The sequence below is a fragment of the Geotrypetes seraphini genome, chromosome 9, assembly GCF_902459505.1.
Source record: "Geotrypetes seraphini chromosome 9, aGeoSer1.1, whole genome shotgun sequence".
NCBI classification, from domain to species: domain Eukaryota; kingdom Metazoa; phylum Chordata; class Amphibia; order Gymnophiona; family Dermophiidae; genus Geotrypetes; species Geotrypetes seraphini.
In genome coordinates this window covers 56752332-56770770 of record NC_047092.1, presented here as the reverse complement: position 1 = coordinate 56770770, position 18439 = coordinate 56752332, and the positions used below count along the sequence as shown (strand labels likewise).

At 40.7% G+C, this 18439-nt stretch overlaps 1 protein-coding gene across 5 annotated transcripts in view; it reads right to left on the bottom strand.

Annotated features, from left to right (window-relative positions):
- DOCK4 (dedicator of cytokinesis 4) overlaps positions 1-18439 on the bottom strand; it is a 650492-nt gene that overhangs the window by 298385 nt on the left and 333668 nt on the right. For all 5 annotated transcript variants that reach the window (XM_033958349.1, XM_033958350.1, XM_033958353.1 and 2 more), the window contains 2 exons: positions 14930-15100; positions 5884-6076 (listed from right to left, as the gene is read on the bottom strand). In XM_033958349.1, the coding sequence (XP_033814240.1) occupies positions 5884-6076; positions 14930-15100 (364 nt within the window). The remainder of the gene's footprint in view (positions 1-5883; positions 6077-14929; positions 15101-18439) is intronic.

The window sequence follows — 18439 nt, the reverse complement described above, 5'->3', positions numbered from 1 at the left end:
GCAATAAAATTACAATTAACATTGCTAGAAACACCAAAAGTATGTTTCTGCTACGCACATTTCCCTTTCATAGGCTTTTCAAAAGGAGAAAAACAGTGGGAGCTGACAGATTGCGACAGGAAATTCATATCCAGGGAAATTCTATAACCAGCATCTAAACTTAGGCATTGGTAGGTGCCCTGCTGCTGCCTAAGTTAATTGAAAAATGCCATTAGAAACAGCAGGGTTGAAACACCTACCAATGCCTAAATAAAAGGTGGCTGACATTGTGGCTAGGTAGCTGCTTTAGGCCACGAAACACCAAAGTAAGCATGGCCAATGCCAGAAGTGGCGTTAGGTGGGTTAAAGTGGCTACCCAGCTGTGACTCGATGGTTGGGGCGGATCATGGGTTCGGGGAAGGGGGGGAGCTTGCAGGCAGGAGGGAATGTGCATCTCTCCTACCGCAGGACTTCAAATGGGGGTTTGGGAGTTCCAGGAGTGAGTGTGCATTCCTCCTGCCACGGGACTTCAAAGGAGGGTTCAGGGGTTCTAGCAGGAAGGAAACATTGCTGGTTCAACTGATCAGAGATAAATTCCCCTGCTGCAATCAGTTTATGGCTGCTGCTGCTTGACTTTAGGATCCCTTGGCGACATAGTCGGCTGAAATGTAGGCCAGGGTTTTCCAGGCCTACATTTCAGCAACCTATCTTGGCTGAATTTAGGCATGACTCTGTAACTAGCGCTGTCATGTGATTGACAGACGATCAGTGGCCACTTTTTAGGCAGCTGACATAGGCGCCGATTACAGAATCTGGCCCATAATGACAACATTTACCATTCCCAAAAAGATGGGAAGCAAAAAAAACAAACAAAAAACCCACCTATTTCAGAAGATAAAAAGATTACATTAACAAATATAATATGCTATTGTCCTTCCAAAATGGATTCAGAAACTGACGTAGTACAGAAACATGTCTGATAGATCTGAGTTTGAATGTCAGAAAAGAATTAAGAATGGGAAAACAAATGCTACTGCTACAATTTGATATTGTGTGCATGTGTGTGTAATACATTGTATTTGATGTGTCTTAGCAGTATTTGGGGGTTGTATTGGAGGAGCCTTGCTGTGTGCCACGGACCTCTGTGGCACCTAAATTTAATTTCCTTCACCTGTGTTTCTCCTGCTGGGCTGGTGTCCGACCCAGTGCAGGCATTAGGTGAGACAGACCGCTGACGTCATCAGGCCCGTCTTCCTTAATTTAAAAGGCCACCGCAGCCGCAGGGTGTGACCCAATGAGCATGCCCTAAGGGGCACGCCCTGCCCCTTGGACCCACGTGGAGTGAGAGGAGTTATAGAGTTGAAGTTTGGCTTGATCTTCTATTTAGAGGTAAGACTGTAAGAGTGTAAAAGGAAAATTAAGCCAAAAAGTTCAACTCCAGCAATGATGGGCCCAATGGATAAATATTCGAAGCCTGTCTTAGCAGCATTTGACACGGTTGACCATTCACTGCTACTAAACAGCCTAGCTGAAACAGAAATTATCAGAAAAATTTTACAATGGTTTCACAGCTTCCTGATGAAAAGATGCTACAGAGTGTTAAAAGATAGATCCTTCTCTGACTATTGGTCTCTACCATGCAGTACTACAAGGATCTCCTCTCATCACTATTATACAATTACAACATCTTTATGACCACACCGAATTCGATAGTCCTCAGACCTGGGGAATGGCTATTTTCATATGCAATGTTTTCCTATTAATTCCTGTGAGTATGAATCAAACAAATATGGCAAACATACTGTCAAAAGCAATAACCAAAGTGCAGGAATGGGCAACAAGTGGTACAAAGGGTTTGTTATAAAATGTTATCAGTTTTTCTCTCCTTGAATATAAACCGTTTTCAGAAAGGTGTTGTGAAGGATTGCCCAATTCCACACCTTTTGAGCTTCCTGGTAGAGAAGGAGAGATCCTGTTCCTCCCTGCTTGTTGACTTAGTACATGGCAACTTGATTGTCTATACGAATGAGGACTACTTGATTGTGGAGAAGATGCTGAAAAGCTTTGAGAACATTGAAGATCGCTCTGAGTTCTAACAGATTTATGTGACACTGATGATCTGTGTTGGACCAATGGCCTTGAGTACGGAGATCATCGAGATGAGCCCCCCAAGCATAGGTCAAGGAACCTGTCGTGAGGACTTCCAATGAGGGGGCGTTTGAAACAGTAAACTTGAGGCACTTTCAAGGACTCAATTCCTTGGATAGTGTGTGTAGATTCATCTCAAGGCACTCTTAAGGACTCGACTCCTTGTATAGAGTGATTAGGTTGAGCTCGAGGCACTGCCAAGGACTCGACTCCTTGAAATACTGTTGAGTGCTTAGGCTGGACTGCAGGAAGCAGAGTCGGGGCAGGAGTTAATTTGGAAAGCATGTTACCAAACTCCTGATGCAGAATAGTTTCCAACATATTCTGCAAAACTGGCACCAAGACCACTGAATCTGGTACATTTGGTGTGGCTACGAGGAAAACGACCTTGAAGAAGAATGATGCCTCGAATCTGAGACACGTTTCCTGGGCAGCTTCAAAACCACCGGTTCTAAGGGTGGCATATCCGGAGGAGTTGGCTTAGCTATCTTACCTGAAGGAGACAGTGAGGATAACGGCTCCTCAGGAGAAGATTTAGCTGATTTCCCCAAAGACGAGGACTTCCCAAATGAGGAAGGTTTGAGTAAGGTTGAGGTGAAAGGTAGTAGTCCCGTAGAACACTTCACTGGAGTCGAGGTCGGGGCTGGAATCTTAGATGACTGCCAGTACGCTTTTCAAAAATATCATAGCACTGAAACTTTGTTGGTCTCATTGCTGGATGAAGTGTGAGGCAACCTGGATAATGGGAAGGAATATCTGGCAGTGTTTCTCGATGTGTCAGCTGCTTTTGACACGTTGGACCACGTCATTTTGCTTGCTTAATTGAAAAGTTGTGGTGTTTGTGGAGAAATTTTAAAACGGTCTTCATCCTTTTTGAGTAATAGGCAGCAGGAGGTTTTAATAGATGGCACATTGTCCCACCGGCAGAATGTCATGACGGGTGTTCCGCTGGGATCTGATTTATCAGCTGCTTTGTTTGTCTCATTCCCCTCTGCAGGTTGTTACGGTCCACGCAGGTCTCATATCGGCTCTATGTCAATGACGTTCAGTTTATTCTCCCCATTGATCGGGATTTTGGAAAGGCTGTATAGTGGCTACAGGAAGTTATGACAGAGATTATAGTTTGGATGAATTGTAACAGATTAAAATTAAGTGTACAGAAAATTAAGGTGATGTGTTTTGTTTGATCATTTGAAAATGATTTTCCTGATAAAATCGACTTATTGGATACTACAATTGTAATATTCAAGAAGGTGAAATATTTAGGGGTGTTAGTGCAGTTTTCTTCAACCTTTTGACACCTATGGACCGGCAGAAATAAAATAATTATTTTGTGGACTGGCACCGGTCTGTGGACCGGCAGTTGAAGAACACTGGGCTAAGTCGTGGCCCAGACCCTGCCCATCTCCACCCAATCTCCGCCCCAGACCCCAACCCCATAATAGTACTAATTGTACCACCATTTTTCCATTCATTTTTCATATATATATATATATATATATATATATATATATATATACACACACACACTTACACACAAACAAACAATATCATCGAATTAACAACACATAATGGTTAACCACAAAATTGTATGCTTCTCAATATTCATTCCTACCAGAACACAGATAACCTCTTTGCAAATACGGGACCAAAAGTACTAATACATACAAACAAACCCTAAGATGCAAGTCTCTGCATGCAGTACAACTCCAGAGAAAAAGAAACAAATGCATTTCTTCCTTAACAGTACAAAATACAGACAGCAGTTGCAAATTCTCAAAACGGACACAATTCAATCACTAAATTAAAAAATAAAATCATTCCTCCTACCGTTGTTGTCTCCCTCCATGCTGTTCCTTGCCTTCTGGCTTGCTCCTGCCTGGCTGTTTTATGCCGCCCCCCCCCCCCCGCATTATCTTTGGGCCAGTTCCCTTTTCCTCAGTGCTGCAGTGCCATCTGGAAGCCTTCCCTCTGATGTTGCGACGTTGGAGAGAAGACTTCCAATTCAGGCGCAGGATGCGCATAGGAGCCTCTGCCCATGGCTTTGTATACTGCAGCACTGAGGAAGAGGGAGCTGGCCTGAAGACAACGCTGCATTGATCAAACCGTGGACCGGCAGCTGAAGACATTACATTACATTACATTAATGACTTCTATTCCGCCTGTACCTTGCAGTTCTAAGCGGATTACAACAAAAAGATAACTGGAAATTTCCAGGAAGAGGAATACAATTAAAGACCTTGGGCCTGATACATCAAAACGATAGCTGGACGTTTTCAGGAAGAGGAATGCAGTTAAAGGCGTTAGGTCTAAATCACATTTTGAAGGGAGGATCCTAAGAGGGGGAGAGAGGGGAGAAGAGTGGGGTTATGAAATTAGGATGAATTTCTTGAATAGTATGGTTTTGATTTTTTTTCGAAAAGCTTTGAGGTCAGTTGAAGCTGTCAGTAGGTTGGTGATGGAGGGGTCCAATTTAGCTGCATGTGTTGCTAGTAGGTTGTCGTACCACTGTCTGGGCCCCACGGACCGGTGGATGAAGAACACTGTGTTAGTGGATTCCTGTTTGATGTTCAGGGGGTGTGTGTATGTTCAGGGGGTGTGTAGTTAGAAAAGCATTTTTTAAGTTGCGTTTGCTGAGCAATTTACAATCGTATTTATCAGGTACCATGTTTAAGACTATCCTGCAGAGTGAGGTGTTATCAAGTACTAACTATTGTAACTTGGTGTTACTGGGGATACCTGCATCATCGTTTTGTGCGCTGCAAGTTGTTCAGAACGTGATTGTTCGAACACTGTTTTGATTGCGCAAGTGTGATCATGTGACGGAATGCTATGTATCTTTATATTGGTTGAAACTGGAATATCGAATTCTTTATAAATTATTAGTTATGGCGTATCTTTGCAGCAGGCGCCGAGGTATTTGATGGATAGCATTCTGTCATATGAACCATAGTGTGCGTTGCGTTCATTGACTCATGCTGACTTACGCATTCCAACTGTGAAGCAATTGCGGCTGGTGGTGTCTAGAGTTAGTATGTTTTCCTGTGTAGGTCCTGAGGAAAGGTTCTCAATATAGGGGTCAGAACAGTTTCTCTCAGATCCATAAGAAAAAAGCCTTCTCATAACATTTATCCAATCATAAACAGCAACCTTGAAGGTTAGAGGAGCCTCCTTTAAAATATAAATTGGACAAAGATCAAGGTGGCAATATACTTTAACCTTTTCCTATCGTAATAAATTTTACATTACGCTGGTTCCAATCGTAATTATTTTAGCAAAGTTTTGTATTTTTCACCGTTATCATTTATGGCTATTGTAAATATAATGTAAATAAGTCATAAGTCTGTAAATTCAAATATTTTGTGTTCCTGGCTCTTTATTAGTCCATACAGACTGTTTGTCCACTGTCTATGTCATTTTTGGAATGTCCCGTCATCCAGGACACACAATAGGAAAAGGTTAACATGTCTATTATATACCTTTAAAAACTCCTCCCAATCTACTTTTTTACACCTAGTCTAAATTAAGTTCACAGTAACATCACCTTTATTCTTATCTCTAGATAGACCCCCAATCCTCTAGATCACTTGAAAATTGAGATTTCATTCCCCATACTTTCCTTTGAAAATAATTAGCCAATTGATTTACTGGTCTGGAAATATGAGGATGTATATTTGCACGAGTCTCTTCATAACTAAAATGTGAATAGAGCTATCTGAACTTCTCTTCCCTGCTATAAGCAGATTATTTCCTTACCAGGGTTGGTATATAGTTCACTTTCTACCGTCTTCCCAATGCACTGTAGCTTTACAGCTTGGAGGGAATCATCTGCATGTGTGATTGTTGGCAAGCTTCCCAAAGTATCATGTACCAAGTTTGCCACTTCTTTCACATCAAAGATTTTCAGCAGTTCTGAGTACACAACTGGAAAGGAACTGAGGAACACAGCCTGAAGAGTAAATAAATGGAAAATAAATGTAGTCAGAGGCAGCTAGACATTATAGAACAACAGATAACATTATGCACAGCCAAAACAATGCTTTGGTTTATAATGGTATGTTCACTCCCAAAAGGTTCTTATGTAAATCCAACCAAATCATGGCATGATCCAAGATCTCAACAGATTCTGGGCATCACTTACACCCATCAGGATCTTACAGGAAACCAAAAAAATATTCTATTTGAAGTGAGGTATTAGGAGTCTAGAAAGATATATCTAGTCTCATTCTCCAAGATGTAAGAGACCTGACACATGTAAACAGATCATAACCTTCACATAAACTTAGCCTATGCTGTTGACAATGCGCACTGTCCTGACCACCAGAGGATCCATCTATATCATCCTCAAGCACACAATTAAATTGCCCTCTGTAATAATGTAAGATGTCCCTAGGGAAGAGATATAGCACACCAACCCCTCATGAAATGATGGATCTAATTATTTGGGCAGTAAACCTTACCCACAGTAACCTGTTCTCTATGCTATAAACATTTAGCGGCCCTGTGATTTCTAATGGGTCTGCTCCACCTCAAAAGTCATGCACTTGCACAGCAGAACTGCCACTCATCTTTTTTGCCCCAGCATAGGTTCCATAAATATTTCCCACCCACCATCTCTTTAATTTTTTGTGTTCACTGTCAGTAAGGTGGGTCTCTTACAAGAAAGCCACATCTACACCTTTGTGTCATAGTGCTTTAATGCTTAGTGTGTGTCCCGATACCACAAATGTTTCTATATAACAATCTACAGCCTTTTCCTTTCATCCCACCCTCTGACATGGCAGAGGCAATTCAAGCAAATCCATATCGCAATCCTTAAGACTCCCAGCATAGGACCCTCCCTTCCATTGTGGAACCTGTAATTAAATACCCTGACAAAAGCGTCCTATTCCTCCCAGGTAACATCCCCCCAGCCCATATAACACACCTCTTTGTACCATTCCCCTTAACCACCTTTGCCCATGGTCATGCCATACCCTCCAATTCTCAACTCATATGTAATCCAATCCTCCCCTATCCATTTATACTTCCCATCCAGGCTCATGCATCAAACAAATAAACAGTGCAGAATATAACCTTTATATAGCCCCTCTAATTTCACTCATATAACATGCTTAAAAGCATCCTCTGCTTGGTTCAGTCCTAGGACAAAAAACTGGTTACCTAGCAAAAGATGTTCCTCATGTATACCTCCTCTCATATTTAACAATCATCTCACAATATATGCTAATCACATACATCCCAATGCATACATCCTCAGAAGCTTCCTCCATCTCTGCCCTCCAAAGAGAACAATGTAAAATATACCACCTCTAGGTTCATCAGGAAACAAGGGAAGAAAGAAAAGAGTAGGGTGGGATGGGAATAAAGTAACTGGACAAAACAAGCACAAAAACAAAAAAAAAAATGTGTGTGTGTGCATGGGGGTGGGGGTGGGGGTGGTGGAAGTAGGTAGTAAGCAGAGATGCTCCAGGCAATAAGCAGCTAGCATTACAGACCATCTTCAAGTGCCACTGGTGACATAAATCTCTCCTTACATCAAGCCAAGTCTATGTTCACAGTAGCTGCCAAACCACATCCAGGAAAGGTCCCATTTATCAAGAAAAACAGTTTAAACAGTGAATGATCCATTTGTTATTCACTTATACCAATAGTTCAGATCACATTAGGGCATACGTAAACCTCATCTAGACACTCCTTTCTGCAGGCCAGATATGACCTCCTCTACCTCCTGGGACAAGATGAATAGATGAGTTGCCTCATTATGAACAATCTGCAAGCATGCCAGGTACTATAACTTGAACCTTGTCTAACCACTGTGCAGTTTAGAACAAACTGCAGAGCACTCTTTCCCCTTGGTCATCAGAAAGTTACAGTGATCTTAGAAAATGAAGACTTTTTATCTGCACGCTTGCATCGGTATGCTAGATTGCATTGGTCTTGACATAGTTCAAAAACTTTTCAATTACCACCATAGTCCTAGAGGTAGACTCTTGCCAGGGCCCTAACTAAACAAAGTTTCAAGTAAAAAGCTGAATGTACATAAGACAAAATAAGCTTTTTGTTTATTGACTAACAGAAATACAATGATGACTTTAAATGAGCAGAAACAGTTGATGCAAATTACAGAACAATATTTAATCTAAAAATAGTTAATAACAATGTAGGAATTGTTGAAATGTACCCCGTCGCGTTATCTTCATTGACTACAGATGAACAAAATCAGCGAAGATTATGCAGATATAGGAGTCAGCAAGTGTTAAACCTCTTCTAAGCATTTTTGGAAGGATCTACATTTTTCATGAAAAAATTGCTACCAATATCAGAAATGCAGTCACTGCAAGTCTGAGAGCAACTGTAGCTAGGTGTCTATTTATACTAAATGATGTACTGATGACATACTATATTATTCATAAATATGTCATGTGGCAGATATTTGCCATAAGTAAATGGCTGTCCCAATTAAGTGATATCCCAGTAAAATCAGAATTCACTGTACTTTTTAATTTATTTTATAAATTTATTATTATTAAAAGATGTCATACTGAAAATAATGGAAAGTATGCCCTCCTTATATACATCAAATAGGTACAGTACAAGCCACAGGACTGCAAATACCCTATCTTTATCTTTGCTTCAACCCTTTCCTAGAAACACCATCTCTTGATCAATCGGTCTCATAATCAAAAAACATAGATGTCCAAAAAGCATCCTAAATTGGAACTTGGCTTCCTAATCACTGTAGGACGTCCAAGTGCAGATAATCGAAACCGCCTTTCTGGACACATAGGCCTAGATTCTGTAAAGGACGTCTAATTTAGGCGTCCAAAATGTGGACGTCTACCGACTTAGGTGTCCAAATAAAATGGATAACAAGTTCAATTAAGGACTTTAATAAGCATTAATTGGAACTTAGACATCTAAAGGCTGGACGCGATTCTACAAACAGATATCCACAATTTTGTGGATGTCCATCAGAAAAAGCTGTGCCTAAAAAATAAACATGGTGTAGGCATGATGTGGGAGTGGCTTCGATTTGGACGTCCATTTACAGAATCATATGCCGCTCAGCACCCAAATGAATCTACCTAACACCTAAAATGTAGGCGTTGCAAAACCAGGTCTACTTTGGAGCGGGAGCTGGGCACTAGATAGATTTTAGTTAGGTGGATGTGACTTAGGCGGCAGTTAGGCGTCCATTTATAGGTGAATGGGACTTTTATTTATGGGTTTTAGAGAACTCCAGGTTGATGTTAAGCTCAAAATGCGAATGTTTAAAAATGCATCACTTAATAATGTATCACTTAAACAAAGTGCATGAAAAAAATATATATATTGCATACTTCACCTGCTATTTTGTAGCCTAAAGAGGAGGACTCTTTACTACTAATTGAAAAAGATATTTATTAATACATTACTGAAGCAAAGCATATGAAAAAAAATATATAGATTGCATACTAAACCTCATTTCCAACAGGTTAAGAACATTAAAAGAAATACACTACTCACAGAGAATGGCTTGTAGTTCAGAGCAAGTGAACGTGTCTGATGCACATCTTGACATCATTGTGACATCATCAAACTGCACCTAGATGGCAGAATGCCACTAAAGAATAATAGTAACCCCTACCTAAAAGGAAACACTTGTAGCTCTGTGGTTAAAGGCGCTGCTTCCATGGTGCAAAAGTCATGGGTTCAAATGCACACAACACCCCCCAATACTTTAATAGCCTCTTTTTGCTCTCATAAGAGAGTATGGATTATGGACTTTGCCATTTACATTTTCACTCTACCTTTTCCAGGGTCCAGAGGGAAACTTATTTTTACTCTGAGATGGCTAGGATCTCCTAATGTATCATATCACCTTGCAAAGAGCCTCTGTCTAAAAAAAAGTGCCTGTAAATCACTGGTTAAAGGCACTGCTTCTGTCTTCCAAAGGTTAAAATCCCAAGTATGGTCAGATACCCCAGCACATATTCCTATTTTTTTTTTAGTGGCATTCTGCCATCTAGGTGCATATTGATGATGTCAAGATTGTACATCAGTCACGTCCACTTGCTCTGAACTGCAGCCATTGTGTGAATAGTATATTTCTTTTAATGTTCTTAACCTGTTGGAAATGATATTTAGTATGCAATCTATATATTTTTTCATATGCTTTGCTTGAATTATGCATTATTAAAGATCTTTTGAGCTTAAAATCAACCTGTAGTCCTCTTTACCCCCCAAAATAGAAGGTTTAGTATATATATATATATATTTTTTTTATGCTCTTTGTTTAAGTCAGGGGTGTCGAACTCAATCACATTAAGGGGCCGAAATCCAAAACATGGGCTCAGTCGCGGGCCAAACCCCACCCAATCTCTGCCCCAGACCCCGCCCTCATAATAATGCTAATTATAACACTATTTTTTCCATTCATTTTTCATATATACACACACAATATAATCTTATTAACACATAAAGGTCAACCACTAAATTAAACTACACAAAGCACATTGTATGCTTCTCAACATTCATTCCTACCAAAACACAGATAACTCCTATGCAAATATGTGACCAAAAACTAAAAGTACTTATATATAACAAAGAAACCCTAAGATTCAAGAATCTGCATGCAGTACAACTTCCCAGAGAAAAAGAAACAAATGTATTTCTTCCTGAGCAGTGCAAAATACTGACAGCAGATAAAAATTCTCAAAATTGACACAATTCAAACACTAAATTGAAAATAAAATAATTCCCCCTGCCTTTGTTGTCTCCCTCCCTCCATGCTATGCCTCCCAGTATCCCAATGATGAAAAAATGCCCTACAGTGATGATGAAACAAACGAGGACTGGGAGAGTCCATATGTTGAACCAGAGCAGAACAGAATTAAATGAGAGGTGGAGCAGAGTCAAGAGATGGCCAAAAAAGAATGTTCCTGGCAAGTGAAGGCCAATGACCACTGCTTCCACGACCAGCCCCAGTTTAAGAAAAGGAAATGTTTTTGTTTTAAGAGGAGTAAATATTTTGGAAATGCAATAAAGACCTATAAGTACAATCCAATCACCTTTTTGCCATTGAACTTATGGGAACAGTTTAAAAGAGCAGCAGACGCCTATTTCTTGATGCTGCTTATTCTACAGGCAATTCCTATGATATCCACTGTGTCCTGGTCTACAACACTTATATCTCTACTGCTGGTGCTTGGAATAACTGCTATCAAAGACCTTGTGGATGATGTTGCCCGTCATAGAATGGATAATGAAATCAACAGCAGGTCCTGTGAAGTTATTGCAGATGGAAGGTTTTAAACATGTGAAATGGAAACACATTCATTTCTTACCTTCTGGCCGTTTTATGCAGCCCACGGTCTGATACCCCCAGTATTATCTTGTGGCCAGCTCCCTCCTGCTCACAGCAGCAGTGTGCACGAAGCCACATGCAGCGGCTCCTCGCACGTTCTGTGCCTGAACCAGAAGCCTTCTCTCTGACGTCGCAATGTCAAGGCATGCGAAGAGCTGCTGCACACAGCTCGTGAACATTGCAGCTGTGAGGAGGAGGCAGCCGGCCACAAGATAACACCGGGGGCATTGGACCACAGGCCACATGAAATGGCCAAGCAGGCCAGATTCGACCCACGGGCCTTGAGTTTGACATCTATGGTTTAAATAATGCATTATAAAATAGAAGGTTTAATATAGAATATACAGTCTATATTTCTTTCATGTGCTTTGATTAAATAATACATTATTAAAGATCTTTTGAGCTTAAAATCAACCTGAAGTCCTCTTTAACCCAAAAATAAAAGCCCCATTCAGCTATAAGAGGATCCTTCAAGCATGCCTAAGGGATGCCTAAGTCATGTCCATCTAAGTTGCACCTAAAAAGAGCTCAAAAGACTTAGTTTTACAATTCACATGTGATTTAACAGCTGAGTGTGTGGTGCACTGGTTAGAGCTACAGCCTTAGCACCCTGATGTTGCTGGTTTGAATCCCCCATCCTCCTTGTCACAGAAAAGACATTAAAAAAAAGATTAAAAAAATAAATAAAATAGTGGTGCCAGCATTTCACTTCATACAATTTTAATGAAAAACTGCATAAAATAGCCATTCTAATGATGTCATAACAATGAGACATGATAACGTTCTGTAGACGTCTATGTGACACCTAAAAGACGATTAGGTAAAGGACATTTAACTATTTAGACACATCTAGACTCACTGAGCGGTGCTGAGAACGATGCTCTATAGTGCGTCTATCCATTATAGAATTGCGCTCAGCTGGACATCTAAACCATGCCTTTACAGAATCTAGCCCTTAGCGAGGTGTGACAGAGCACGAGATGAGCATAGTGGAGGCATGTTATAACGGGCTTTGGGCATGCCTAAGTGCAGGTTTGACTTGGATATCTTGCAGCGATAATGAAATGTTTTGCAAGACATCCTGGATGGAACTTACACGTTTGGAACTAGACCTGTTTTAGAAACATCTAAGTGACACAAAGGTGCCCAAACTGACCAGATGACCACTGCAAGACTCGGGGTAAGACACCCCCACACTCCCCCAGTGATCACTGCCCTCCCCCTTCCACCATACAAAAATGAGAACAAAAAGGTACATACCTGTCTCTAAAACAGCAACATCTGGTATGGGGAAGCCTAGTAGAGCTGCACACAGGTGTTTTAAGTAGCCTGGTAGATGGGCTAGTGAACCATTGATAGGAGGACCTATGCCAATCGTGTGAACCCACCCAAACCCATACTGCTACATAGGTGCATACATACTGTTCTTCTTCAATTCGACCTCTCCGCAGCCTTCGATGTCGTTCACCACGACATCCTTATCTTCCAACTCTCCGAAATAGGCATAAGCTCCACAGTCCTTGATTGGTTCTCGAAATTCCTACGCTTCCGCTCCTACACCGTTAACACAAACGGTTCCTCATCCCCAGCCTGGAAGCCGAAATGTGGAGTCCCGCAAGGCTCACCCCTCTCTCCTATTCTTTTCAACATCTACATGTCCTCTCTGAAACTCCTTCATCTATCCCCCCTAGAAACTCTCTACTCCTATGCTGACGACATCCTCATCCTCCTCGAAACCGACGCGAACCTCTCGAACCTCGCTGAGAACATCTCCACATGTATTACGAACCTCCAATCCTGGGCCCAATCTGTACAAATGAAACTGAATGAGTCCAAAATCAAACTACTTTGGCTCGGCCCAATTTCAGATCATTTACCCACCTCCATCCCTCTACCTTCCGGCCCCACTCTTCATCTTGAGTTTTCTAGCAAAGTCCTAGGTATCATCTTAGACTCCTCTCTCTCCTTCAACGATCACCTCAACTCCCTGGTAAAAAAATGCTTCTTTAGCCTCCATATGTTAAGAAAAGTAAGATCTTGCTTTCATCATTCTCATTTCGCCATCCTCGTCCAATCCACCATCCTCTCTAGACTAGACTACTGCAACTCCATCTATATAAACCTAACTAAGAAAAACCTCCATAGACTTCAGCTAATTCAGAACACCGCTGCCAAGCTTATTTTCGCAAAAGGCAAGTTCGATCACGTTTCCCCACTCCTCTCTAAGCTTCACTGGCTCCCAGTATACTCCAGAGTCCTCTATAAATGTGCCTGCTTAGCCTTCAAGATTCTACATGGCGTCCTTCCTCCCGTTATCCCACTCTTCTGGAATTCATCAAACCCGCTCTCTTCTAGACCCTCCCAAAAACTGAAACTATCTTTCCCATCTATAAAAGGTATATCCCGCGCAGGAAAACTTGGAACATCCCTCCCCTTCAGAACCACGGAACTCTGGAACCTCTCATCCCCGCTCAGAAATTCTAGCTCCTTCCAATCCTTCCGTAAACGCTTGAAAACTTGGCTCTTCTCAAAAATCTAATCTCCTCCCGTTCTATAGTACCCTGCCCCTCTCTATCTTCTCAGTCCCTCTCCTATATCCCTTCTTTGTAATTCCTTTCCTCTTAACCTCTGTAAACCGTACCGAGCTCTGCGCATGCGGAGATGGTGCGGTATACAAACCTAAGGTTTAGTTTAGTTTAGTTTAGGTGCCACCTGCAGCCATAAGTGCTATTGGGGTGGTGCACATGTAGGTATAGTACTTTTTTTAGGGGGTGCTCACCATATATTATAAGGTTATGGTGAGATATACATCTGGCACCCTTTATGTGAAGTTCACAGCAGTGCCCGCTAAGGTGTTCTATTGCTCTGTTGGCATGTCTGTGTGGCCAGTCCATTACTATGCTGTCCCCTCCCATGTCCAAATGATCTGTATTTGGATGTTTTCAACATGGATATTTTTCTGATTGAAAATGGGGTATAAAGATTGATGTCCTAGTGGCCAAGACGTCTAAGTGGATGATTAAAAAAAAAATATCTATCTATCTATCTATATCTATATCTATATATATATATTTGGACGTCCAACAGTTTGCCATTTGAAAATGGCCATTTTTATTCCTCCAGCTTTGGATGTCCAGCTGGAAATGTCCAAGCTGGACTTAGACATTTTTTTTTTTTCAAAAATGACCCTCAATGTGTAAACGTTTAATCATAAGAGGAGAGGGAAATTTTCAAATAGGCAATTTCAATAGGTTTTTTAAATTGCCTTCCTTTTGTTTAAAACAGTTTAACTATAGTAAATTAATTTTGCTAATCGAGGTCTTGGAATGAAAAAAAAAATGATTATGAGTTATGGAAGCTGCAGGAATCTGCTGGAATTATCATCACAATAGTCTGTAATATTTATAAATAAATCAAATCAATGCACAATTTTCAACAGTTAACAGTGCTTACTTGTGACTGAGATAAAGCACCAATCCCTTTGCTCTCCTGGGAAAGGAAGAATCGAATTGACATAAGGAGCTCCTGAATACAGCAACGGAACTCCTCCTCATTTTGTCCACCAGTGGCCAAAGAGAACAGCTTTCGTGACTGAACTATGTACTTAAAAATGTATTCTTGGGCCTACAAAATGATAAAAAACAATATGTGAGATTAGTTGATATTTTATCACTGGATATAAATAATTTAGATATCCTGTTCACCAAGCCATGAACTTAACTGGTTGAGTAAAGAATACTCAACAAAAACACAAATAGGTGGTTAAACTTAGCCAAAAACAAAGTACATTTTATTTATGATATGATATAGACATTTAAATACTTGACAGGTATTAATATAGAAACAAATCTTTCCAGAAAAGGGGAGTGTATAGCGAAGTGGTTAAAGCTACAGCACTAGCACCCTAAGGCTGTGGGCTCAAACCCACTCTGCTCCTTGTGACCCTGGGCAAGTCACTTAATCCCTCCATTGCCCTAGATAGATTGTGAGCCCACCAGTACAGACAGGGAAAAATTATTGAGTACCTTAATAAATTCATGTAAACCATTCTGAGCTCCCCTGGGAGAACAGTATAGAAAATTGAATAAATAAATAAATAGGACCTGAATTGAAGTTCTGGAGTAGTTTACTTAGGAGTAAAGTCAGGAAATTCTTTTTCACAGAGAGGGTGGTTGATGCCTGGAATGCTTTCCCGAGCAAGTTGGTGGAGACAAAAAGGTGACAGAATTCAAAAAGGCATGGGATGATCACAGAGGATTCCTGACTAGAAAATGGATGGTACAAAAAACAACACTTAAATGATTGCATGGGTGTTGATGTGTTGAGTGGTACTTAGATGGCAACTTCAGCTGTGAAGAACAAAGGCAAGTGCCGGGCATACTCCTATGCTCGGTGTCCCATATTTGGCAAGATAGTTTAGGGTAGGCTGAAGACAGCTTTGATGGTAACTTCTGTAGTTTGAACATGAGGACAGTGTTGGGCAGACTTCTGCGGTCTGTGTCCTGTATATGACATAAAAGATTGGGACAGGCTGGAGAGGGCTTAGACAGCAACTCCAGACTAGGATAAAGTATTTTATATCACGATTCCCATTGAGGCTCCTTGTGACTCTGGGCAAGTCACTTAACCCTCCATTGCTCCAGGTACAAAATAAGCATCTCTATATGATATGTTAAACACTGTGATTGAAAGTATAGAAAGGCAGTATATGCCTAATGTGTAAATTTGAGTGGATGGTGTGGAACAGGCATTCACTGTACTTTGCAGTCAAAAAGTAGATTGCTATTTGTTAATTGCTAATATGGTTGATAATGTGGAGCAGTTAACAATGCCTCCAAAGGTGTAGCTAACTGCATTCAGTGTGTCTGGGCCATTAACACACAGTAGAAAATTTTGCCGTTTGTAAGCAGCATGGCTTCCTTCCCCTAAGTGCTGGGAATGACCCAATAATTATCATGAAGCCTACATGTACCAAAAGTTAAATTTTTGCAATAAATGCAGTTTAGTGAACAGGCTCCTATGTCTTTTATCTGTGTTGTATTTTTTGCACATCACTCTTTGTTTTTTTTTTTAGATAGGACAGTTAATAACTCTAAGTACATAAATAGAATTCCTGAGGTATGGAACACATTAGAATAAGTCTTACAAATAATTATAGATTTGTGTATTTTTTTACTAAATCAATGAAAACAAATTTTTTCATGAGATGAAATCATGTGATCAAGTGACTCCATGATCCAATCATTGTGTATACTGTACTGCTCAGTTTGTTCAGTATCCCATGCTCTTTGTATATCATAAGAACATTGTTTGTTCAGTATCCCATGCTCTTTGTATAGCAGTGGTCCATCATGCCCAGCAGTCTGCTCATGGGCAGCCCCTAGGTCAAAGACCAGTGCTCTAAATGAACCCAGCCTCACCTTCGTACTTTCCAGTTGAGCAGGAACTTGTCCAACTTTGTCTTGAATCCCTGGAGGGTGTTTTCCCCTACGACAGACTCTGGAAGAGCGTTCCAGTTTTTTACCACTCTCTACGTGAAGAAGAACTTCCTTACATTCGTACGGAATATATCCCCTTTCAACTTTAGAGAGTGCCCTCTCGTTCTCCCTTCCTTGGAGAGGGTGAACAACCTGTCTTTATCTACTAAGTCTATTCCCTTGAATGTTTCAATCATGTCCCCTCTCAATCTCCTCCTTTTGAGGGAGAAGAGGCCCAGTTTCTCTATCTCTCGCTGTACGGCAACTCCTCCAGCCCCTCTGGACCCTTTTGAGTAGTACCATGTTCTTCTTCATGTATAGTGACCAGTGCTTGATGCAGTACTCCAGGTGAGGGTGCATCATGGCCTGGTACAGCGGCATGATAACCTTCTCCGATCTGTAACAGATGCTTTCTTTAGACAGCAAGATTAATCTCACACATAATTGGTGATATTATCTGATCATTACAATATGAAAACAGTTCTCCCAAAACTTGAGGCTTGACTAAACTGGTTAAGAGGATACCGATCTGACCATAATGCAGTTTAATACACACCAGTTAGCTAGTGTATGCTTTACCATAGAAGTATCAAATCTAGGATCACAGGAGATAAAAAGCTGTGCAGTCTTTCAGATAGATGCTGTCTTTTTAATATAGTGAAACCTTATTTATAAGTCCAAAGTATGGAGGATCTTCTTACACTTGTGCTTAATAGGTTTAAGATAGATAGCAGGCATTACTGTTTCTTCATTAATGTGAAATGATGTGACTACCACGAGAACTTTAGTTCAGTTCACAGAAATACCTTATTATGATAAAATTATGCATCATGCTCATATGGAACTAAGGCTTGAAGTTTAAAAAGTCTTCTAGCCAAAATGACAATACACTAGAAAAAAATATTTTCCATGTTCCGAGGATTCCATTGGAAGACCCAAAAACACTGGTCTACTTCTATCTCATCAGAACCAGGGAATTGTGGCTGAAATACAAGAGGGTGCCCTAGTCTTGCATTAAAGTTGTAAAGATTTTAAGCCTTCATGGAGGGAGCAATAGGAGTCTTTTGAGAAGAGGAACCCAATGAATGCAAAGATAGTATGGTGCTATGATAACTGTACCAGGTTTTCTTTGAAATTTGTACAGGGTTATGGGTATCATGCAGAGAGATAGCTAAGCAAACTTTTTGAGGAATGCTCCAGTTGTGAAATAGAAAAACAAACAGACCCAAAAAAAGGGAGAGAAAACAATGATCAAGAAGAAAATTTCCCAACGCCCCTACAAAAAACGGCCTAGACCACTCACGGTCAGATATAAAAGAATATAATTAATAGTTATGAAAGAAAGCCCTCAGTCGCACAGCCTGCAATGGGGACAAGCCCCTAAAGCTCCAGCTGGACGATCATTGAACAGATTTATGAGGACCATGAAGGAGACAGGCTATCTCTCCTTCAGCGGAGAGAACAATACTGGATTTTTGAACTCCAG